Source organism: Chaetura pelagica, unplaced genomic scaffold (genome assembly GCF_000747805.2).
Source record: "Chaetura pelagica isolate M959 unplaced genomic scaffold, ChaPel_1.0 scaffold107, whole genome shotgun sequence".
NCBI lineage: Eukaryota > Metazoa > Chordata > Aves > Apodiformes > Apodidae > Chaetura > Chaetura pelagica.
This window is the reverse complement of record NW_009953979.1, coordinates 1,576,732-1,600,759: the sequence shown is the minus strand read 5'-3', so window position 1 is coordinate 1,600,759 and position 24,028 is coordinate 1,576,732. Positions and strand designations below refer to the sequence as shown.

Genomic DNA, 24,028 nt, shown 5'->3' with positions numbered 1-24,028 from the left:
CCTGCTGTGCAAGATTTCCGAATGTAAATAGAGGCGTGGAACTGATCCAGAATAGTAACATGTTCTTCTGCAGTTCTTTTTGGATTTTCCATCTTTTGTGCCATGATCTGAGCTTAGCAAAGTGGTACAGAGATCTTGAACCTCACCTAGGTGTCTGAGGCCATGCAGAGGTTTGATGCAGCCTTTGATGCTGCCTTTGATGCAGCCCTAGAAAGCCTCATGGTCTGACCGATGTCCCCAGTCAGGGGATGGCACTGGGATCCTTTCCACAGTTCAGCAGTGCATCTGGTATTTGTGCTCTGGCTTTGTTTCATTTGTTAGCACAAACCCAGATCTAATAAGGTAGCTGTTAAGACCTGTGACTGTTTTTTAGGATTGGTTATCTCAGCAGGATAGCCTTGTTCAGTGCCAGAAAATATGAGATTCATACCAAGTTGACTTAACTATCAATAGATTTAACTTTGTTCTTTTCCTGTCATTGAGAAGCAGTCGGACACTAAAACTGCCCATGAGCAATTTCACTATCAGAAAAAAATCCCTGAGAAAGCTCTGCTGTAAAACTTAATGTTGGTACAACTCAAGCCCTCTCCCGCAATAAGATTTTGATCTCCTGTGCCAAAAATGTGAGACTTTTGGAACTGTACTAATGTTTACATTCTGACCTTGCTTATTCTTTCTATTTTTATGGAACCTACCTTTTTTTCCTGTTTTTTCTCCCCTTAACAGGGATTTGGTATGTTACTAATGGAAGAGGCAGAAAGAATAGCCAAGGAGGAGCACGGGTCATGGAAAATTGCTGTAATTTCAGGTACCTTTGCTTTATCCCTTTTTTTCTTATATATATATATATCTTAATCTGAAAATAAACCCACTTCAGCCAACGCCACTGCTGTGAACATTCATTGTATTAATTCATACCAAGTTGACTTAACTATCAATAGATTTAACTTTGTTCTTTTCCTGTCATTGAGAAGCAGTCGGACACTAAAACTGCCCATGAGCAATTTCACTATCAGAAAAAAATCCCTGAGAAAGCTCTGCTGTAAAACTTAATGTTGGTACAACTCAAGCCCTCTCCCGCAATAAGATTTTGATCTCCTGTGCCAAAAATGTGAGACTTTTGGAACTGTACTAATGTTTACATTCTGACCTTGCTTATTCTTTCTATTTTTATGGAACCTACCTTTTTTTCCTGTTTTTTCTCCCCTTAACAGGGATTTGGTATGTTACTAATGGAAGAGGCAGAAAGAATAGCCAAGGAGGAGCACGGGTCATGGAAAATTGCTGTAATTTCAGGTACCTTTGCTTTATCCCTTTTTTTCTTATATATATATATATATCTTAATCTGAAAATAAACCCACTTCAGCCAACGCCACTGCTGTGAACATTCATTGTATTAGGTAGAAAATGAGCAGCAGCAGCTGCTTCTTCGTAATGAAGTCAAATTCCATCGTAGCTTTGTCCAGACAATACTATTATTGTAAGCAGCGTACCAGAGGACACGCTGCAGGGATCCATTCTCCTCTTAGTGCTTGAGGAGACAGACTGTGTGACCATGGGTGTCTTCCTCCTCCAAACACTGCTATTTCCAGCCTCTCTGATTTGGCCCCGTCACAGGTTGTTATTGTTGAGGGCTGCTTTCCAGAGCTTAGGAGGATAGAAAATTGCCAGTCTCCATTTTAGAATCTCTCTGTAAGTGCTGTCATTAGGGTGGACAGATGTGCTTTTAGGATACATTAAGCATTATCATGAAGAAGGGAGCTATATAAGAAAGGGCTGCAGCTCTTCCTCCAATTTCATTTTCATGGCATTGTGACTAAAAAGAACGGCATCGGTTCATTGCGCGTGTGTGAAGTCAAGGTCGGGGCTACCTCTGAGCCTTAGTTTATCTTATATTAGCAGTTTAGGTGGCTGTGGAAAGATTTTACAGGTGTATAGTTTATAGAAGTGGGGAAGGTGGCAAATTGCATGGGAAGAGAAACTTGGCATAAGATTAATGTACGCTGGGGGACTTAGAATACCTTTTGAAAAAGATCATCTGTTTCTGCCCCACTGAAAAACCCCAAAGTGCAGAAACCTACAACTTTGATCCAAGGTGCTGGGTGCTGAAGGTGAAGAGCTTTTCTGTGTGTTTCCAGCTATGTAATGTCCCTGGATGATGAAAAGCCAAAGCAGGACATCTCAACAAATACTTGTGACATGGGCCAGAGTGTGAGGGAGGACAGCATGTCAGCAGTAGCCAGATGCTTAAAGATAATTTTATATTCTTTGGATTCCCTATTTCTTGTCAGCTTAAGACATACACTGGTCCTGTTTCCCTGTTGCTGCTGCATGGGTGTCAGTTTGAACTGAGAATTTCATAAGGCTAAGAAATGCCCACACTACACTGCTCCTCGAGGCAAAAGTGAAAATGGTTTATTTAGGTTTTGCATGTAGCATCTTGGCTTGGGATGTGTGGAGAGAAGAAGTCACAATTCCTCTGTGCTAAGGAACACTTCTTTTAAGAAGAACACAAGCTGTACAGCAAATACTAAAAAAAAAAAAATTATATGTTATTGTGTTGCTAATGTTAGCTGTATTTTAACAAACTAATGTGAAGAATACATTCCTTGCATCGACATCCAGTGCCAGAAGTCTTGTTTTCCTGCATGCACAGTTTGTAGCAGCCTGCTAAGACCTTCTCTGTTCTTTTTATTTTTTTTTCCCCCGGAGCGCAAAGCATGATATGGTACAATTTGTCTTTAAATACAGAATAGTACATCATCTGCAAAGATCACAGTTTTTCCAGCTGTTTCCTTGGAGATCTTACCACTTAAATTTCACTTCTCCTGTAGGTTTTATCTGAAATAAAAATGCAGCCAGAAGTTCTTTCTCCATTGGAGGATGAACATGGTTTCGCTTATTTTGGTTTCAAAATAGATTTTTAATCTGGGAACCCACTTCAAGGTTGGGTCTCCAACACATTGCAAAATTTTGACTGCTTTCTAGAGGGAAGTGTGCAAGGGAGATGTGCTTTGAAGATGTCTCTCACAGGGCTCTATCTCATTAGTACTGCATGTTTTTATGAATGCTTTGTTGCAGTGTTTTGTTTAACAGTGTCCTTTCCTCAACAGTATTTTCCAGTCTTGCACTTAATGGCTACATCAGTACTAGTCAACTAAATAGTGCCAGAACTTGCGAACTGCCTCCTCGGGGAATGGTCCTTGATCTGTGTTGATGCATGTGCTCTACTGGAGAACTGCATGGGGCAGTGCCACTCCACGGGGGCTGAAACCTGCTCAGGGCTCCTGCTAGCAAAGTGACAGAGTCGATGGTTGAATTCCTGTACTCTAATGATTTATAGGAAAGTTAGGTCTAAGTAGCAAACTCTCTCTTTCATTTCTTCAAAAAGAAATAAATGCTTTTTTAAGATAGGACAGCATGAAGGGTTTTTGTTATTGGCTAAACATTAGGGCTCATCTCTAAGGACAGTTCAAGATCAGCTCTGGTTAGAAATTAGCAGCAATCATCACGGTGGGGTAGGAGGTTGGAATAAATTATCATAGAATTGCTTTGGTTGGAAAAGACCTTTAAGATCCTCAAGTCCAACCATTAACGCAGCACTGCCAAGGCCACCACTAAACCATGTCCCTCAGCACCACATCTGCATGGCTTTGAAATCCCTCCAGGGATGAGGACTCCACGACTGCCCTGAGCAGCCTGGACCAGGGCCTGACAACCCTTTTGGGGAAGAAATTGTTCCAAATATCCAGTCTCTGCCAAGCCCAGTGCTAAACTGTGTCCTTAAACACCACATTTACACATCTTTTAAACACCTCCAAGGATGGTGATCTTTAAGGGTTTCTTCCAACCCAAATGATTCTGTGATCATCTGTGACTGTTTCCTTCCCTGGCTTTCAGTTGAGGTGTTTCATACTGATTGTTTTAGGACAGCCCATTTTCTAGGGACCCCAAATGACTGGGTGCCCCCCAGTATCCTGCTGTATGCCAGAGCCCTGCTTTACACTAGTTATCACTGAAAATATTCTGTTTTTCCAGGTGTGTGAGGCCAGATGCCCATCTCTGGCTCATGCAGGTGGGTGAGGGGCCCTGCTCACCCTATAGGGAATGAGGGTGACAGAGCACTGGGATCCCCTTCTCTGGAGATATTCAAAGCCCTCCTGAATGCAGTCCTGTGTAAAGTGCTCTAAGTGACACTGCTTCAGTGAGGGAGTTGGACTAGATAACCTCTGGAGGTCCCTTCCAACTCTGACAATTCTGTGATTCTGTGAATTAATTTGAGGAGCTAGATAAGATGGAGGGACCCAGGAATCCCAGGCTGGTTATTTGTCACAGATTGGGATTGAAGTGTGATTTGAAGTTGGTTTGGAAATGCAGTTAACTCCAGCCAGACTTGAGGTAAATTCAGATGGAATTACATAGGTACAACATCCAGAACAGGCAATACAGTTACAAGTGGTTGTGAAAAAGAGGAAAGAAAGGAAAAAAAAACCCATATGACTAATCTGCTCTCAGTGAGGTAACATTAGAAACGCTTGTCTCCTGTCCAGCTCATTTGCTGCCCATTCTGATCAAGGTAGTATTCAACATTTCCTGACATCTCAGGCTGTGTCCATTAGAGCCTCACTCATTAGAAACCTCTTTCCTTCATGGCAGAGCATGTTAGCTGCCAAAGCCAATTTTCCTTTTGTCCAGACTCTCTGGAGTATATCAGGCATAATCTTTTCCCCTCTGCTTTCTTCCTTCCCACATATAACCTAGTCAGTACTCTTAATTAAACATTATTTCACTTGCCTGCAAATGCAGGTGTCTTCTTCGTTAGGTCAGGTGTCCTGTCTTGTACTTGCTTCAAGGAGGGCTAAAACTCCTTCCCCCTCAGCAGTGAGTCAGTGGCATATTTCAGTGTGAAGCGTTTGCATTTTTATATTCTCTGTCAGGCACTACTGTAAAACCACTTGGTACCAACATGTACATGGGAAACAAGTGAGTAATTAATGATTGCCTCATGATTAAGATCAGTAGGACCATACTAATCAGATGGAGGTGACTGATCCCAACATCTTTCTCCTAGGCATACTGCTGCAGCAGCCAGGAATCCACAATCACAAGGCTGTGAATAGAAATTAAACTAATACCACCTGTTTTCTGTAGTCTCCGCCAGAGATAAAAATCATCTGTGATAGCTGGTGACTCATCTCCCAGTCTGTTGGTGCTGCCTGAGCTCACTGTCTCATGTGTTTAGGGAGACTGTGCTACTCTTGCCTTTGCCTTTTGCAGTTAGGAAGAAAACAGAGGTTCAGACTTCTCTAAAAGTGAACCCAATGCATCATACCTGTGTTAAACTCACTTGCGATGAGGAACATTAAGGGGAGGGAAACTGAGCTGGCATATAAATCAGAGGTAAAAATTGATGGCACATTTGATAGTACTCTAAAGTATCCTAATTTCCTCATGTAAACAGCCTTTTGGTCACCCTAGTAGTAATAAATTACTTGAGCAATCAGTGTCTCATAGTTCATATTGGATGTTGATTCATGGGCTGCCTTGGAGATTGCCAACTGCCAGGGTGTACTCAGGAGACCTTAGGACGAGGCTCCAAAGTATTGCTAGGAGAATTGATGGGGTTTGGGAGGGTTCCCTGGAGTTTTGCTTCCAGTGCTGGTTGGTTATTTTTAGAAATGCCAATCTTACTAGCTATTAATAAGAGAAGAAGTGGCTCAAGGTAAGTGGAAATACGGGAATGTTAATGAATTGACTCGCTGGTGTTTGTCTGCTTCAGATTGATGGCTTTGGAAAAAAAATAGAGGGATTTGGAAGAAGCCAAGGATAAACCTGTACTAGGGGATCGGTGCTGTGGAATAGCTCCTGTGTACAATCCTCTAGTTCATAATGAACTTCAATTTTGAAGGTTTAATAATGTAACAGCTTTGAAAACAGGCTTGATACCGTGTTAAGTGGGATTTCAGTGAAGGCATGAACAGGAATATTGCTGTCCTTAAACAAGGACACTTCTACAAATGCCAGGATTCTGCAAGGTTGTTCTGCTAGGAAGCTTTCATATATATATATATATACACCATAATATATCTGGCAAAGTTTTATAATGTGGCCTAACTTCTGCATGGTACCGACCAGAGACTGTCACCTGTCTTACATTTGTCCCAGTTGAGCATGTTTTGTAAATTGGGAACCTATCTTGATTTGTGTGGTCTCCATCTGCAGGAGCTTCCTTATAGTATGAAGAAGAACCAGGAAGACAAACCCTACACAAAATCTTGTGAGCAGGAGTTGAATAAATGGGGAAAGACCTTTTTTGTGCTTCTTCTTTCCTCAACAACCCTTGCTGTGATCTCATCCTAAGCTATTCTCAGGTTTAGAAAACCCAAACAACTAAAAACCCCACAAATTCTGAAATTAGATTGGGTAGGAGGTATTTAGAAATCAGATTAATGACGAAATTAAGGTGATTTCCACCCCAGTGACTAGTAATGCACAGCAGTATAAATAGCATTGAATCAGAACGGTGAGCAAGAGTAATTTTCAGGGATTTAAAAATAAAGATAATTTTCTTTCAAGAGATTCTTCCTCTCTGACCGACACTGTTCTTACGCCACCTGCAAGTTGTAATCCTCTTTTTCAAGGCTGCACCAGAGGTTAAGGGCTTAAAGCTTGTTCTTAGTCAAAGCTTTTGAGTACAGGGGTCGTGGTGTACTGGGTTTTATCTTTGTCATGTTTGTAACCTGAGTTTGATGCACCCTTGCAGTCCAGCTTTTCACCTGCTACTTTAGCTGAGAGTTACTTCTGACTTACGGCGGGCTTGTCTCTGGTGTGCTTTGTTTGTCTCTAAAAGCTGTTAGAGAAGGGCTAACGTTCCTCCCTGGTTTACCAGTCTCACCCTGCAATCCAGGTTGCATCCTGCACCTCATCAGCTGCCCAGAGCACAGTGCGGACCTCTTCCTCCACCACTGGTGGAGGTGTTCATGAGACAGTGAGCAGATTTTTCCTTCAAATACACATTCAAGCCAGGACTGTGCAGATGAATGCCATCAGCTCCTGTGCTTCTGCAGAGCACATTAGTTCGTGCTCCTGGGAAAAAAAGTAAAATTCAGAGTTTCCCAGCTGACTCTTTCCAAAGTATTTTGTTCTCCCTGCTGTTCTTGGAGTAAACAGCTGAACCTCTCATCTCATCTAAGTCTTTTAGCTCTTAGAGGCATCCAGTTTATGGACAGGAAAGGAAGACAATGTGGTAGGAATTAACAGGATTGCTCTTGCTCGTAACAACAGTCCCTAAAACCACGCAAGGTTACTTTCAAACAAAGGAAAATCTGAGGTCCCCTGCATCAGGCACCCAGGAGTAATCGTGGGCGATGAACCAGGAAACGATGCACAAAGCAAGCTGGGCTGTACAGCAGCTGCCTCTTGGTGTGTCTAGTTAAATATCACTTCATTTGAAGAGGACCGGTGGGAGAGCTGCATGTAATCGACTCCAGAGTCAATGACAAATGCACCAGGAGTGTGTTGGTAAGGGAAGATGAGCAGTTGCAAGGCAGGTTAGGAAAGGCATGTTGGTTTCTGACAGCACGTGAGGGTACTGATGGGGTGGAAAACAGTATCAGCCATAGATACTCTGGTTTCATGTTGTGCGTGTAGTTACACCTCTGATATTGCTGCTGTGATTCTCTGCTCCATTTAAAGTTTGGACTCTAGTGATCCTGGATGCTTTGGACCCTGGATGTTAGTGATGGCAAGGTATGTACTTCCCCACAAAGATGCAATCTCGTACCTTGCTATTTGACCCAACCAGCCAGAATTAAATATTCACAATAACAAGGTGTTTTTTGGCCTGCTTGCAAGGTTTCTGTGTGGAGCCAGGAGCTGTGCTGTCTGCTTCTTAGCAGTAGGGAGGAGGTGCCCCCACACACACCTAAATCAAAGAGCAAAGTAAAAAAAGCGGCTTGTTTATCATGAAGTCGTTACTCATTTAAGGTAATTTTCTGCATGAGTGGTGCCTTTCTACTCCTCTGATGTGAGCAGTATATTAGTATGCAGGCCTGGGTAGCTGAATGGTAGACCCTGGAGGCATCACTCCATTATTCAGAGCTCTGGGGAGGTCTGATCTGAAACGTCTGTTTTTCCATTTTCCAGCATTTGTAATTGCATGTGTGTTTTCTTTGCCTTTTGTTGATTTTGTGATGGTTTTTTGTTGTTTATGTTTTTGGGGTCGTTTTCTTTGTTGTTTATTTGAATTTTGTTTGTTTGTTTCCTTTAGTTGTACCTGCTTTGAATTTGCATCTTTTTTTCCCTGTTTAAAAAAAAAAAAAGCCCTCAAAGTAAAACCAATTTTAAACATGTTACTCCTCTGATGTCCACAAGTCCTTAGGCACTACAAATATAAGAAACGTTGGGGTTTGAGGCTAGTGGATGGGCTCATAAGCTTGCTGAACTGATAATCACTTCTTCCTTTTTGGCAATTGCTGATGCTTGAATTCTGTATTCAGGGCTTTCTCTCCTCTTGGTAGGATGATGCTACTCCAATCCCTAACAAAGCTTTCCCTTCCACTCCTTGTTTACCATTCAGTCTACAAACCTGTGTCTGTTTCTTTTTGGGATGGGGTTTATTTATTTTTTTAGCTCTATTTTGAGGCTGTATCTCCTGCTCTGCAGTCTGTAGGTGTCAGCACTTGCCAGGGTCCCCTTTGGGAGCGGGTGGTGAGCAGTTCCATGCAGTGACTCAAGCAGTACAGTTATTTTGTCAGAAACTGCACAACACCCAGAGGATGATTTAGGACAAACACATGCTTGCTCCTTGCATTCCTCCCACAGTGTAAGTACAATGTAGCTCTCTTGCTTGTTGTCTCTTAGTCCAATTTACAGCATATTTGCTTCAAACTCTGCCTCTTCCCAAAGATGGGTAGCCTGCAGCCAGTCACTTTTTGATGCTGCTGATGCTGGGTGTCTGGGGAAGGGAGTGAATTCCAGGTAAGCATACAGACATCTCAGCCTCCAGCCATTTGTTGCCCAAGGACTTCTAGAGTCAGAGAGGGTGCCTTTGTATCTGGTAGCCCTCGAGGGATTTTTCTGCTGTGTCAGTCTGTCTGCTTGCAACAACTGATAAACTTATCTCCCCATCCCTTTCCATGAGCTTTTTAGGGTTGATTGCACTGCCTCCCTGTACCTTGAGCTTGGGAGTAGTAATCATTAGGTCTAGCTGAAGGTGGGTAAAGGACGATCCTCCATTAAAACTTTTCCTATTGCTTCCTAGTGGGTTCCTATTGCCATTGTTTGACTTTGCTGCTTGACATCCCATAATTAACCCCTTCTGACCCCAATTCTGTAATAAGTACTTTGAACTGTTTCTTTAAAATAGCACCAGAGATGTCTCTGTGAAATGTAACACACAATAAGTTCTCAAATATTAGAAGTTCTGTGTCCTCCCCTTCCTAAATGACAGAAGAGTAAAGCTCCTGACTGGATGGACTTCATACATTGTGGGTCCTTTGTGTTTCCTCTAAGCAGCAACTTGATTGTTCTAATGTCATCCTCTGCTTTTCCTAGAATCACAGAATGCCAGGTTGGCAGGGACCTCAAGGGTCATCTGGCCCAACCTTTCTAGGTAGGAAATTTTGGTGGTTACCTTTGGCAATAGCCATGACTGGAGAGATTTGAGTCAGTGCTTTACAATTACTTGAAGCACCTGAGCAATAAAATTACAAGACTGATACCTTTCTTTTTTAAAATACCATAGTTCCACATGGTACTGAAAAAAAAGTGGCAGAAATGTTTCCTTGCCTCCTTTGAAAATAATCTTTGTGTATTTAAATAATGTATTTGCAGGTGCAGCATCAGGAAAGTTCCCATTCCACATATTTCTGTTCTTTTAGTGCATGCGTCATCTGTGACAGCAATATAGGAAATGTGGAGAGAGGCTGTAATCAGCAGGTCTGCAGAGACAGAAGGGTGTGAGTGAGTGAATGTAGCAGCCTGGGATGACAGCAGCACACACACATTCAAGGTCATTCATGAGGACTTACTGCCTCTGGAAGTGCCCAGCACCTCTGGCCAACGTGCCCAGATGTTCCTCTGAGGAGGAAGAAAATATCAAAGTAAAAGAGAGCAGATTTAGGTTAGACATTAGTGAGAAATTCTTTAGTGTGGAAGTGGTGAGACACTGGAACAGGTCGACCAGAGAAGTTATGGCTGGCCCATCCTCAGGGCAGCCTAGTCTAGTGAGAGGTGTCCCTGCCCATGGCAGGGGCGTTAGAACTAGATGACGTCCCTTCCAACCCAGACCATTCTATGATTTTATGAAATGCCATGTGGTGTGCCCAAATATTGAGTGCCCTCCCATCCCTGGAAGTATTCCAGGCCAGGTTGGATGGGGCTTGGAGCAGCCTGGTCTAGTGGGAGGTGTCCCTACCCATGGCAGGGGACTGGGACTAGATAACCTTTGAGGTCACTTCCAACCCAAACCAGTCTGGGATTTGATGATCACAGCCCAAAGCTGAGCCAGTGCAGGCATCTTCTCAGTGCTGCTCATTCTGGCTGGGGTTTGTGGCCATCATGCCTCTACCTTGAAGACTTGGAGCAGAGCCAGCCAATACCTTGACCCCCTTGTGCCAACACACAGCTTAGCAATAGTTGAGTGCTAGAGCTTGCCTGCTCCCAGCAGCCTGGCTTTAGCTGCACTTCTCCCAGTACGCTCTGGGCTGTTATGCTCTGTGAGCTCCTCGCTGAGTCCTTCATCTCCTGCTCCTCTTTGTGAGAAATGTTGGGGTCGTGCCAAACTAGTATCCTGTCCTTGCACCGAAATATCTTGCTTTGACTCTGCATGTCACGCTACTGTTCATTCTGGTTTTGTTTTTTTTTTAAGGATATGTCTCCTCCTGTCTCAGGAACAGCTGCTTGCTTTATGTGTGAATTTTCAGTGTTAGCATCTCCAAAACCAAGCTGTACTGTCTGCCACTGCTTCTGAGTGCCCTTCGCATGTCTTCAGTATGCGAAAGCCGCTTTCCTCTAAACTTTACACCACTGGCACGTGACGAGCACAGTTAGCAGCCTCCAACTTTACTTTCTGTGGACATAGCAGAGGCTGGTGGTCTCAGTTCCAGTGGTGTTTAACAGTGACAGTTCATGGTTTGTTTATTTTACCTCCATAACCCGAGTTTCTTGCTCAAAGTTAAGATGGGGCTACCACTGTGTGTTCTCTTCATTCACAAAAGAGGAATTGAAGGTATCCAGCTATGGAATAGCTGTCTCCATCCCTGTCTACCTAGGCTAAATCAGCTGCCATGAGGAGAGAGAAGTACTTTCCTACTGCCATGTTCTCTATCCTTAAAGGGTTGGCATCTTACTGATTGTCCTTGACAAGCGTGTTGGTTGCAGCAGGTGAGCTGCCTCCTTGGTTTAGTGAACCTGAAAGCTGAGATGCTGTGGGTGAGGCTGCTGGCAACTCACAAAGGCAAGGACCAGGAATGCACAGACCAGATATTTATGTGCTGTAAGACTACAAATGACTTTTCAAACACTAAAAGCCAGTACTATAAATACAGTGCTCTTGCATGGAAGAGCTTTTTTGGCTGCAGTATCTGCTGTGACGTCTGTCAGCGTTATCTGTTTATGCTGGCATCAGAAAAGCAGTCTAGCTTGGCTTGTACCAACAGGATTGTCTCCTTATCTCTGTACAGAAGATGCTTGTTTGGGGGCAGGGGAGTGCTGAGGGATGAGATTGAATTCCCCTATTGCAGGTGCTTGCCCTGTTCAAACTGAATGCACCCAGGAGCATTAATAGGCACCCTTCCCCTTCTCCTTTCAAGTGCAGGCATTCTGTCACCTGTACCCACACCATCTCCAGTAGCCTTTAAGCAAGCTCCTCTGGTAATTTACCCCTGGGACCGGAGAGGTGTCTGGAACCATGGCCAAATCCTTCCAGCACACCCCATCTTCTGAAGCAGGGGTTTAATGTCTCCCTGCAGCAAGATTTCACTCCAGCCTTGCTCTGTCCCAGTGACGTAGCAGCCTTATCACAGCAGCGTGGAGCTCAGGCACCTCTGCCCTTCCCTGCTATAAGCTAATTACTATGCGGCAAGATGATCACTTTTCCCCCAGACCAGGTTTCTATTTGTGTTCTGTCAAGTAGAAAATTAACATGGACACAGGCCAGGGATGTTTCACGCCTGAGTGGGCTGAGGCTGGAGGTGGCAAGGGGAAGGCAGGATGGGTTTCTGAATGGTAGGCGTGGACACCCAGATGATGTCAAGCATTGCCAGCTTCATTAGCTGGATCATCAGAGAAGCTGAGTAGCTGGGGAAGAACCAGAGAAAAATCGCCTGTAGCAGGCACAGTCCTAATTAACTGCCCATCTCAGTGTGCTTTGTTCAGAACTCAGCTGAACAGTATTTCAGCAGAGCAGATGAGGGGTGTTGTCTGGAAAAATGTGGAAGTGAGAGCTGGTATTAACTTATATTAACTGTATTAATTAATTATTTGCCACATCAGAGACTTTTCAGGGCCTCCTTACGCTGCAGAGGTGCAAGCAGAATTGATGTTTGAGTGACTTCCTCCAGGTACATTGCTGCTGGGTTCTGATGAACATATGAACTTGCAGGAGCCCTGTTAGCAACTTGCAAGAGGAACAACAAAGCAAACAGATGTAAAAATGAGAAAACATGGTAACAGATTTCTCTGTGCCCGATCATTCTCACTTCTTTTTTATCAGTAGCATTATTTTATTTTTTTTTAGTGTTTTGATACTTTTTGTTAAAAATACATGCAATAATAATGCTTAGGCAGAGCTACCTGAACTGCTGAGTCTGCCACTTGGTTACAGAAACACATTATAGAGATTCCTGGGACACATTTGGGGTCTTTCTGCTTTTATTCTCCAGAAATCATTAAGGTCTCATCTACCAATCTGAGCTTATTAAACTGTAGATCTACAGGAACCTTTTAAGTTGTTCTTAATAGAATCACAGAATCATTTTGAGTGGAAAAGACCTTTAAGATCCTCATGTCCAACTATTACCCCAGCACTGCCAAGGCCACCACTAAACCATGTCCTCAGTACCACAGCGACACAGCTTTGAAAGCCCTTCAGGGATGGGGACTCCACCACTGCCCTGGGCAGCCTGGGCCAGGGCCTGACAGCCCTTCTGGGGAAGAAATTGTTCCCAGTATCCAATCTAAACCTCCCCTGGCACAACTTGAGGCCATTTCCTCTTGTCCCATTGCTTGTTCCTTGAGAGAAGAGACTGACCCTGCTCCAAGCTCCTCTCAGGCAGCTGTAGAGAGCAAGAAGGTCTCCCCTCAGCCTCCTTTTCTCCAGGCTGAACACCCCCAGTTCCCTCAGCTGCTCCTCATCACACTTGTGCTCCAGACCTTTCCCCAGCTCCGTTGCCCCTCTCTGGACAAGCTCCAGCCCCTCGATATCCTTCTGGTCATAAGGGGCCCAAAACTGACCCCAGGATTCAAGGTGTGGCAGCACAAAAACATCATATTTATGACACTAATAACCTCTTTTGTGTTCAGATGAGTAAGAGGGGAAGTTCAGAAGAAAAGGCTGGTTCTGCCCCCTGCCTTCCAGCAGTGGACAGGTTCTTAAACAAATTCCTGAAACTGTGTGCTGTCTGTTTATGCTGTGGGTGGTAAAACACTGTCCCAGATTGCCCAGAGAGGTGATAGATGCCCCATCCCTGGAAACATTTCAGGTTGGTTTGGACAGGGCTCTAAGCAACCTGATCTAGTTGAAGATGTCCCTGCTTACTGCAGGGGGATTAGACTAGATGACCTTTAGATGGCCTTCCAACCCAAACCATTCTGTGATTCTCTGAGGTAGGTGCATGGGGTCGCTGGTTGTTTAATGGTTGGTAGGCTCTCTTGCAGTGTTGCCAAGTGTCTCTTCATTGATGTTTAAAATCTCATAGCCCATAGGAGAGGAAATCAATGGTGAATGCCTCACATGCTTGGTGAGTCATTCTAATCCCCACTCTTGCAGTAATATCTTACCAGCTGGGTTGGATATTTCCACAACCAGTGCTGGAGAATCCTCAAGACATCATATAGCCTCTAGATGTAAAATCTAAATAACATGACAAATTTGGGTTGAGTAGCAGACATGGTTCACTGTCCCTGTCTCTCTCAGTGCCTGATGGCCACACTGGTGGCAGAACTTTGTAAAAGTATAAGAGAAGTTACAGTACTAATTCATCAGTGTTTAATTTTGTTTGGTTTAGAGTCAGAAGAGTTGCCAGCTCTGGCTTCATCTGTCACAGTTTAAAAGTGGTGTTGGTGTGGTGGCTTTCTTCCTCCTGCTTCTGTAATAGAGAGATCAGTGAGATGCAATCTCACCATCTGGAAGCTTTAAGATGGGTCTTACCTGCAGACTTGCCATTTAAAAATCAGTTATAGCCAGGGCACCTCCTGTGTGCTAAGATGCACCCCAAAAGTTGAGTGCTGTAAAAGCAGTTCTTTAATTCTACCATTCATTTAATTTATTTTATTAAAAAAAAAAAAGTTACTGATGACAATTTTGGTTTTGAGATTTGACCTGAAGAACAAATCAGAAAATCCCCAGGTGATCCATTTGTTAATAGGATAAAGCTTTTGCTCTGGTTTTCTGTGTTAGCTCTGCACTGTCACCAACACACATATTCTGCAGTGTGACAGGATAGGAGAAATTACTGTATATTTGCTTTGTTTCAGTAAAACTTCAAAAGCAGTTAATGATTCTATCAAGGTACCATAATCCTTACCACCAAAATACCTTTCCAGAGCAGGGTTGGTGTGTCTGTACCCCACTAAACACTTGGGGCACACCAGGCTCCCACCCTGTTGTGTCCGTCCAGACATTTGCCCCTTTAAATTATGTTTGGTGCTTTTGGTGTTTGCCAAACCTACCCCTGCAGATTAGGAGAACTTGTCACTGAAACTGGTGTCTCCAAACCATTCCTCTTTGTCCTTGAAATTGCTGGTGAGTCAGTGTTTCACTGCTCATCTTAACCTTGAAAGCTGAAATGGTTCCTCTAAAGTGACTGTGGAGGTTCCCTCTGCAGCCAGGGATGGAACAGGCTGAACTGGAGAGGCTATGGTGACCTCTTTTGCTGGACTGGAGATCTCCCTTTGAAAGGACTGAAGGTAAAACAGGGCATGCTGCCTTCCAGGTGGAAGGTGCAAAAGAGGAAGAAAAGAGTTGGCCAGATCCTAGACTATGCTAAGTCATTCTAGATTTAAATTAAATTAAACCTACACTGTATAAAGGGTAGGTTGCAAAGGGAAGAGTAGAGGTCACCCATGCTTCTTACATAGCATAGTTTTTTCCTTCATTTTTATTTATCAAGCCTAAGTACTGACCCTGTGTTGGATGGAAGGACCAGCTCTACCAAAAAGGGACTGCATCTCTTTGCATTTGCTTCAAATCCAGAGTGGACTTAAATAGAGCAGGGATTGGATTTTCAGGGGAGGCAGTGGCAGGGGGATGCTGGGGATATTCAGGGATTTCTGCTTGTGGCTCATGGCTTCAAAAAAAATCCAATCTCAAACATGAAAGGCCATCAGTGTTTTGCAGCAGTGAGTTGTTGAGCTGATGGTGACCCAGGCTTCAAAACTCTTTTTTATCACAGACTTGCTTTGTGATTTCAGACAAATTACCCAGCTGACTGGGATCTTGGCTCTTCTTCTGGGACGTGGTGATGACAGTACCTCCCTCCTAGACAGAGGTGTTGTGAAAATAGTAATTTAAAATCTCTGGGAAGCAATCTGGGCAGGCAGAAAGCACAACTTGCATTTGACAGAGAAAAAAAAAAAAAAAAAAAAAAGAAGCTTTCAGGTGCAGATTTCTCTTCCAGGTCTAACAAGCAGGAACGCCCAGACTGAAATACAGGTTAGGCACAGTTGCTGTTAGTGGGTTTGACTCTGTAAATCATTTAGCCTTGACTATAGAGAGGATTATGAAATGCTTCACACACAGTGATATTAACAATCACGTAAGTACATAACAATATGTCTAAATCACAACTCTAACTGCAATGCTAATTAGCTCTTTGTGGTTGCTGCAGCAGCAGGAGGGCATGAAATACTGAACTCTCCCATCCCTGGATTTAGTCCCTCCAGAAACTGTTGAAACACATGGGAAGAGTCACTCTGCAGGGACAACACTTCAGACCCCAGTGCTGCAATGTGCTTATGGGTGCAAAAAATACCAAAAAGAGTTTTCAGTGCTCTGTTTTTACAGCAGATTTATTGAAATAGAAATATTTTCAGTTATCTTTTCAAGAAAATTATTGCATTGCTATTTTCCATTTGCATTGCCCAGATTATGTTTTCTAACAACTGCCAAAGTATTAGTTGTCCTTAGTTCTCAGTAATTCTCAACAGAATCTGTTGTTTTAAAAGAAAAGTGAGCATGTTTATGTTTCTTCTCATTGCTAACTTGAAAATTGAGAGTCTTGTATTTGCAAGATACTGGGTAAAATTTCTAAAGCTCTTACTTCTAGTTTTCAGAGGATTTTTATCTCCCATTATCTTGAGGAACTTTTGGGAAATGAGTTGCCAGTTATCTAGTCTGAAAAAAATAATAATAATGAAAAAAATCTTTGCTGCAGGGATTGATGCAAGGATTGTTCCTTGGTGTCTGAAATTAATTACTTTTTCCTGGTTGCTCTGACATGCCCAGGATTTCTCAGTGGGGCTAAGAATGTTGTTTTCTCTTTCCTTGGTGCTGATAAGGTGTTTTGGTTATCTCAGATCCTTTGCCTTTTCCCCATTGTTACCGCTCTCTGCTGTTGGTTGGCTGGTGGTGATTCACATGGAACAGCCTGGTGTTTTCCCTGGAGATAAAATCCAGCATTGTGAAAAGTGTAAATGCCAAAGCAAACAAAGCAAATTCATCAGTAGGTGGTGGATGGAGCTGCTGTGCATTTTTTACCCCATGCATCAGTTTAGAAATGTGGTGTGGTTTGGGGTCAGTGTCCAGCACACGATAGACAAGAAAACATTCTCTCATCTGGTTTTCCTAGCACTCTTGTGTGTTTGAAACTCTAGTTTTGACCCTTCCTCTTAGAAGCAGGTTGGTCCTGCTAACGTGAAGAGCAAGGGCTTCTAACTCTGGATGGTTGCCCAAGTGGCTGCCAAGTGCCAGTAAGCGTCAGCTTTGCTTTGAAGTCCTATACAGAGTGTAAGTTTTGGGTGGCAGAAGGCTTCACAAAGTATTTGTTTGAAGTTTCTTCTTGGACTTGGTGGAGGTCAAAGCAGGGATTGTAAAGAAAAACCTGAGACTTCTCTTCTGAGTCTCCCCCAAGACCCACAGTTGTTTTTGCTTACTCGCCACTGGCATCGGGCTCCAAGTCACTTGACCCCAAGTCTTGAGAGCCTCTAAAATGTGAACTTTTTGCCTTCTGACTGATGGTCTTGAATCCTCCTAATGTTTTGGCAGCCTTGATCTGATCATGGGAGACACGAGATTCTCTCAGAGCTTTTGTTTTCTTCCTTTGCTTTCTATCTGTGTTGAAAATACAGATGTTTCTGGTCTGTCCCAGGGCAGCAGCAGCAGCTTCCAAGCCTCCTGCCCAGCTCTGTGCCTTGCTGTGTCTTATTGATGTCCACAGAAGTACTGCAGGTGACTGAGGAAGCGTTTGCTGTTTCCTTCTCAGTGCCTTTTCAAAACCACAAAAATTATAGTCCAGTCATGGCAGAGCATTCCCTTTGGAAAGCATTACTGTGGATGGGGGGAATGTCCTTTCTGTTACCATGAGAACCAGCCATGGCCATCCCAAATTCCCATAGCTGGCTTGAGGCTCCCTGCTCATTCTGGGTGAAATCCATAGCACTTCAGCCAACGTAGCATCGCCCTTTCCTGTCCTGTTGCCTGCACTAACCACAAATCCTTTTCCCAGCACCCTTGAAGGACAATCCTACTTGCCAGAGATCCTACAGACAATCCAGGTGTCTGTGCAGTCAGCCTGAGACTCTCCCTTCCTCAGGCAAAGCGCTGAGCCAGGTAGTTAGTCCCAAAAAACCCTTGGAAGAGTCTTCGCTTTCGCCAGAATTGCTGCTGGCACATTCATGGATTGCGGCAATCAGGAAAGGTTCAGCTGACTCAGATTCACTGCCTGGCACACAAGGCCCCACCAGCCTCTTCCAAGAAATATTTTGAGGGGAAAGGAAGCTGCAAGAGACAATAGGCCTTGACTGTGCATCTTCAGAAAAGATTTTAGTCGCTGCCAAAAGATGCGGAGCCCTCTGTGGGGAGAAGTCTCCTGTGTGCCTCAGTAAGTCTCTGCTATGGAAATTTTATGAACTATTAGTAGCTCTTTAATGATCCTGAAAACTATCTCATTTTCACTTAGTTCTGTGCCTAGTGAGCCGTGGTGAAGGAATCTTTGAGGATACTCAGCCCGGGATACAGCATGGCAGTATTTCTGTGTGGCAGGGCTGAGTCAGAAGGGTGTATTGATGGGCTCAGCGCAGGAAAGGTCACAGGCAGGGGCTGCTGCATGGGAGCAATGAAATCTGATTGCTGCCATCCCCTGGGAAGCAGTCCCATGCTAATTGCTCACCCTTCTGGGCCAGAAGGGTGTTTAACCCTGACATTGGGGTCACTTTTCTCTGTCCCCTGCTACAGGCAGACTTTTTTTTTTTTCATTAATTAATTCATTTTGAGGTTTAAATGTTACGGTGGAAAGCTGGGTTTGGGTTTTTATCAGTAGGCTTCAACATTGCTTCACCATTATTCAGATGGTTCCAAAAGAAGAGAACAAAAGGCAATTAAATTAACCAGCAGCTGTTGGCAGAGGACATGTCATTTGAAGATTGTGGTCAGGGACGCTTCAAAAAGCCTCAGCTGGCCCCTGGCTGTGGGTTTTGGTCCAGACAGGCTTGATAGGAGGCCCTGCCCTTCAACCAAATCACTGTCAGTGAATTGGGAAGGGTTTGGTTGAAATCAGCTTTGCTGAGTTCAGACTAACATCTCCTGCACAGTCTTATAGGGAATAGTTAAAATTGAAAACAGTCTTTTAAAGACCCAGAATGAGAAATGCAGCTAATTCTAGCTCAGAAAGTCAAAAAGCTTCGTGGGCCAACTTTGGATCTTACTTTTTCACTTCTGTGTGATTTTTTTTTTTTAATTGTATTTCTTGGATAGTGTTTCTTTTCACTGAAAAGCAGGAGTGTGACTTGGAGCAGTGGGAAAAGCACTGCCTGAGCAGGACCCACCAGCTCTGTCATGTGTTTGCTGTAAATCAGAGCAGCAAAGATTTGGGAAGAGAACTTGTGCCATCAAGTACGCTTGATGGACAATACTGAGTGCAGGCTGAGCATTACAAGCTGCTTCTCCAGCACTTGACCCCTAGAATGACTTGTAAGCAGCTGAAATGGCACCTTGTTTTAATAGGCGTAGTTCTGATTTTTTTAGGTCTCCATCCTCTCCTTGTGATCAAAAGCCAGCACAGTCAGCAGCATAGTCAGTCCTGCAACTTTGGTTTTTTTGGACGTTGCATTCATACAAACTTGTGATCCTTTCACATTGGAGAAATCTGTGAAGGTATGAAGGTGGATTCCTTCTGCATGACTTAAAGGCAGGTGTTAGTGTCCCACAGATGTTTTCATGGAATCATTTTGGTTGGAAAAGACCTTTATGATAATTGAGTCCAACCATTAATCCAACTCTACTGTAAAGTCCAGCGCTAAACCATGTCCCTCAGCACCACATCTATGTGGCTTTTAAATCCCTCCAGGGATGGTGATTCAATCACCTCCCTGGGCAGCCTGTGCCAGTGTTTGATAAGCTTTTCAGTGAAGAAATGTCTTCTAATATCCAATCTAAACCTCCCCTGGCACAACTTGAGGCCATTTCCTCTTGTCCTTTTATTCCATTTAGCAGTGCCTACTGTGCTGCATTTCTCTCGTGGATGAGGAGGGCTGTGCATGGTTTCTGGCCGTCAGCCTACTTTGAATTCTGTGCTTCAACACCCCGTTTCTCTTCCATTTGTGCTGTGCTGATCTCAAAACACCCCTCCTCCATCCTGGTCGTGGTTTCCCTGATGGACTCTGATTACAAGGAGATACCTTTTTATTAATGGCATCCTAGTGAATATTGTCAGCTGAGTTTTTTAGCCTTTGGGTTCAGAGCAGCTGAAGTGAAGCCCATCCTCATCCTCACTTCTGCATCACTTTGGCTCATCGGGAGGTTTTGGTGCCCTTCAGCATGGTTCCTTTCAGAGGAAATTAAATCACAAGCTTTGCTCCAGTGGCAGATGAAATGCAGTCCACCCTCTGAAAGGATCAGAGGGGTCTGAATGAATGGCTCTTCAAACCAGCGTGGTGGGGACGTGCAGTCCACGGTACCAAAAATCCAATGTGAAGTCACACCACCCCCCCCCCCAGTCACATGTAGTATAGAGGTGTGGGCTTGAGCACCAGGTGCTGATCCACTCCTGCTACAACAGGAGGCTGAGAGAGTTGGGGTTGTTCAGTCTGGAAAAGAGAAGTCTACAGGAAAGTTGGAGAAAGACTTTTGACAAGGGCAGGGAGTGATGGGACAAGGGGGGATGGTTTCAAGCTGCAAGAGGGAAGACTGAGATGAGACCTTAAGAAGGAATTCTTTGCTGTGAGGGTGGTGAGACCCTGGCCCAGGTTGCCCAGAGCAGCTGTGGCTGCCCCATCCCTGGCAGTGTTGAAGGGCAGCTTGCATGGGGCTTGGAACAACCTGGTCTGGTGGGAGGTGCCCCTGCCCATGGCAGGGGGATTGGGACTAGATGATCTTTGCGGTCCCTTCCAACCCAGACCAGTCTGTGATTCTGTGAAGTCCTTGTCCTATTGCCTTGTGCCTCCACACCTGCCTGTTTTCCCAGCTATCAGGTGTAGATATTGTCCCTATGCCCCTACCCCATCCCACTGCACTGAAACACAATGAAGCCTCTTGTGGATGGGCTCTACTTTCTGCACAGTCTCCATGGAAACAGTAAATTTCTGCCTTTCTCTTTCTGTTATTTTTTAATCCATTGAATTGCCAGGTCTGTTATGGGATCACAGGCCAGGGGACATACTCTTGGACACTTGGCTTTCATGCTTCTGGACACAAACCCAGTGGCTGCTTCTTGTAATGTCTTGGTGAGAGCTCTTCCTCTTAAAAGCCTCTTGTTTTGAAAGCAGTCCTGCAGCGCTGGAGTTAACAAGACATTCCAAGTTAGAGCTGAGCAGCAGGGGAAATGTGCTGTATCTCAGCTTTGAGAAAAGAAGCTTTAGGGGACACATTATTGCCATGTTACAGGACTTAAAAGCGTGACTACCAAGAAGGTGGAGACTCCCTTTTACAAGGAGTCACATGGAAAAGACAAGGCATGATGGCTGCAAGTTTCTCCTGGGGAGATCCTGATGGGACATCAGAAGAAAATTTTTAACTATGAGAACTTTCAGACATTGGAATAATCTCCCCAGGGAAATGGTGGATTCCTGAATACTGGGCACCTTTAAGCCTCAGCATGACAGCATTCTGGGCCCTCTCATCCAAACTGTGTTCCTGCCTAGAAAGGTTGGACCAGATGATCTTTGAGGTCCTTTCCAACCTGGCATTCTCTGATCCTACAATCTTCCCATGCAGCCTTCAGCCTGAGGCATCTCCTCCTTCCTCTTCAGAGGAGACTTCCCTATTGAAGGGCAGTAATTTTTTCTGCAAGAATAATTTGCAAAAATGAAGTTCCTGCTACGAGCAGGGCTGGGATGATGACTGAGATGCTTTCCAAAGCAGCACAGAACAGGACTCCTGGGGCATGGGGCAGCCTGACTGCATCATCGTTCTTGTTAATGGCTTGAACTTGTTGCCCTCAAACGAGGAAGAGTTGGTGCTTAACTAGTGCCACTTAATAGCTCTGAGATTAATGGAGGCTGCACACGATGCTCCCACACAATCTAAACTTCCTTCTTGAAAATCCACACATTTCCCAAGGGCTTTAGAAAAAAAGGGAAAGTGTTAAATAGCTCCGATTAAGATGTTTTGAAAACCATCAGCTGGGTTACTCAATTGTCCTTTACCTTCAAGAGGTTCTTCAGCTTTAGCTTTCATTAATCCTTTTAACCAAGTTGTTCTGGGCCACTGCTGGAGAGTGGCTTTTCCCTTTTACTGCCAAAATCTCTATGTCATACCTCAGCATCTCTGCTAACAAACCCAGACAATGTTTTCTTTTAGGAATTATATTGATAAAGGTGGTAGTTTACTCCAGGTCAGAGATCCAGGCCCTCTTGGGCAGAGATCAGGAAGAGGGGAGTGTGGACAGTGGCCTTGGGTTTTGCCGTGGGTGAGTGAGTTTGGGTCCAGGATGTTTTTAGTTGAGGACAGTGCTCTACTAAAATGTCACAGGGGCTTTGCCACTGCTTGGAAGTAAGTTTGCTCCAGTATTCCCCAACTGGGGGTTATTTGTACTTTATGGAGCTCTTCCCAGCTTCAGGTGGAATGAGGAGCAGGAGGACATCTCAGGTCTGGGCTTCAGGTACCTTTTCCATACCTGACCTTAATGTAATGCTTCCATAGGATGTTGTCTGAGGATTTGGCTGGAGTTCTGGTGCTCCAGCTGCTCGGTGACTGCTGTGACGTGTGTTCAGGAAATACACCACCACTGTTCTAAAGAAATCTGTCAAAGCAGTGATGGGTTAAAGTGCCTCAGTGATGTGTGGGCAGGAAGGGGTTACAGGTCACTCTTGCACAGGAGATGCAGCAATTCCTGGAGAGCCATTTGCTAGTGTCACAGTTTCCAGGAAATAGCTGGAGGTACGAGGAGCTGCTTTTCTTGATGGATAGCAAAATCCTAGCTGTCCTCTGTCCGTACCCATCAGCTGCTCTGACAATGATGCTGTGATGCTGAATTCCTTCCTCCCCTGATGACTAATGTCTGCATCTGTGAGAGAGTAGAGGTTGCGGGGAAGTGCTGGACCTGTCCTGGGGTCAGCGGGGCCCGGCTCAACCCTGACTGGACACTGTGTGGTCTTATTAGGAGAGGAAGAAGAGGGAAGAGGCTGTTTGAGAACGTGTGGAGCTGTCCTTTTCAACAAGGAAATTTGATTGCAGCCATGGAGCCCACTTATCTATCTGAAGAGGAGCTGGGCTCATTTTGAGGAGCTGTTGGATGGAGTTTGTGGGGTTTTAGAGCCCTTCAGTTCCTGGTAATGATGCCTGCAGCTGGGCCGCCTCCTCTCAAGAGCCTGTTGTTGGGTTTTGTTCTGCTTGGGGTACACTGAACTCCTGACTCACGTTTCACCATCATTCCTGTGCTACTTCCTCTCTCCCTCATAGCTTACAGCCTTTTCTCAGGACAAAGTACATGGTGCATGATTCAGGGCAGATAGAACAGCTGTGTTCCCATATTTCCTCCTTAAAAACACTGTAATTGGTCCAGATGCTAACAAGTAAACACCCCCACTCCAATACAGCAGTTGGGGAGGCCCAGCACTGCCTCTTTGGAGGGGCTGAGCTTTTGGCACCATGGAAGTCACTCTGTGGAAGTGACTTCCCTGTCTGGCTCTGGCTTCTCCAGCTGGTCATTGCACTGAATTAAACCTTTTTGTCTTTCTTCTCACAGGTGTTGGCACAAGGAACTACTACAGGAAGATTGGCTATGAGCTAGAAGGGCCTTACATGGTGAAAAGACTAGACTGATGCCTCAGGAGGTTGTTCTTCACCCCAACCAGCTACTGGAGGGGAGAGGAGAGGAGACAAGACTTGTCCCGGAAAGAAAGCTCAAGGTGACAAACATAAACTAAAAACCAAAGCCTGCTGACTGCAAAGGAGTTGCTTGTGCCAGAGCCCACAGCAGCAAGTGGGGCATCTCCTCTGGGCTGAGTGGTTCTCCTGAGATCTGCCTGTTGGCCCAGGAGAGGTGGGCTCTGGTAGAGGACTGAAGTGTAGGTGAACTAAAAACATCTATCATTTCTGTGTTCCTGTCAGGGGCCTTTTAATGTTTCACCATTGAAATTGTGTGGGATGTTCTGCCACATTAATTTGTTCTTTCTCTGTGCCTGTTTATTTTTTCTGTCCATCCCAAGTGA

At 44.5% G+C, this 24,028-nt stretch overlaps 1 protein-coding gene across 1 annotated transcript in view; it reads left to right on the top strand.

Annotated features, from left to right (window-relative positions):
• The window catches only part of ELP3 (elongator acetyltransferase complex subunit 3), a 96,874-nt gene extending 73,235 nt beyond the window's left edge, over window positions 1-23,639 (top strand). Inside the window, exons 14-15 of the mRNA XM_010002183.1 lie at window positions 727-808; window positions 23,563-23,639. Of these exons, the coding sequence (XP_010000485.1) occupies window positions 727-808; window positions 23,563-23,639 (159 nt within the window). The remainder of the gene's footprint in view (window positions 1-726; window positions 809-23,562) is intronic.
• Window positions 23,640-24,028: the final 389 nt, after the last annotated feature.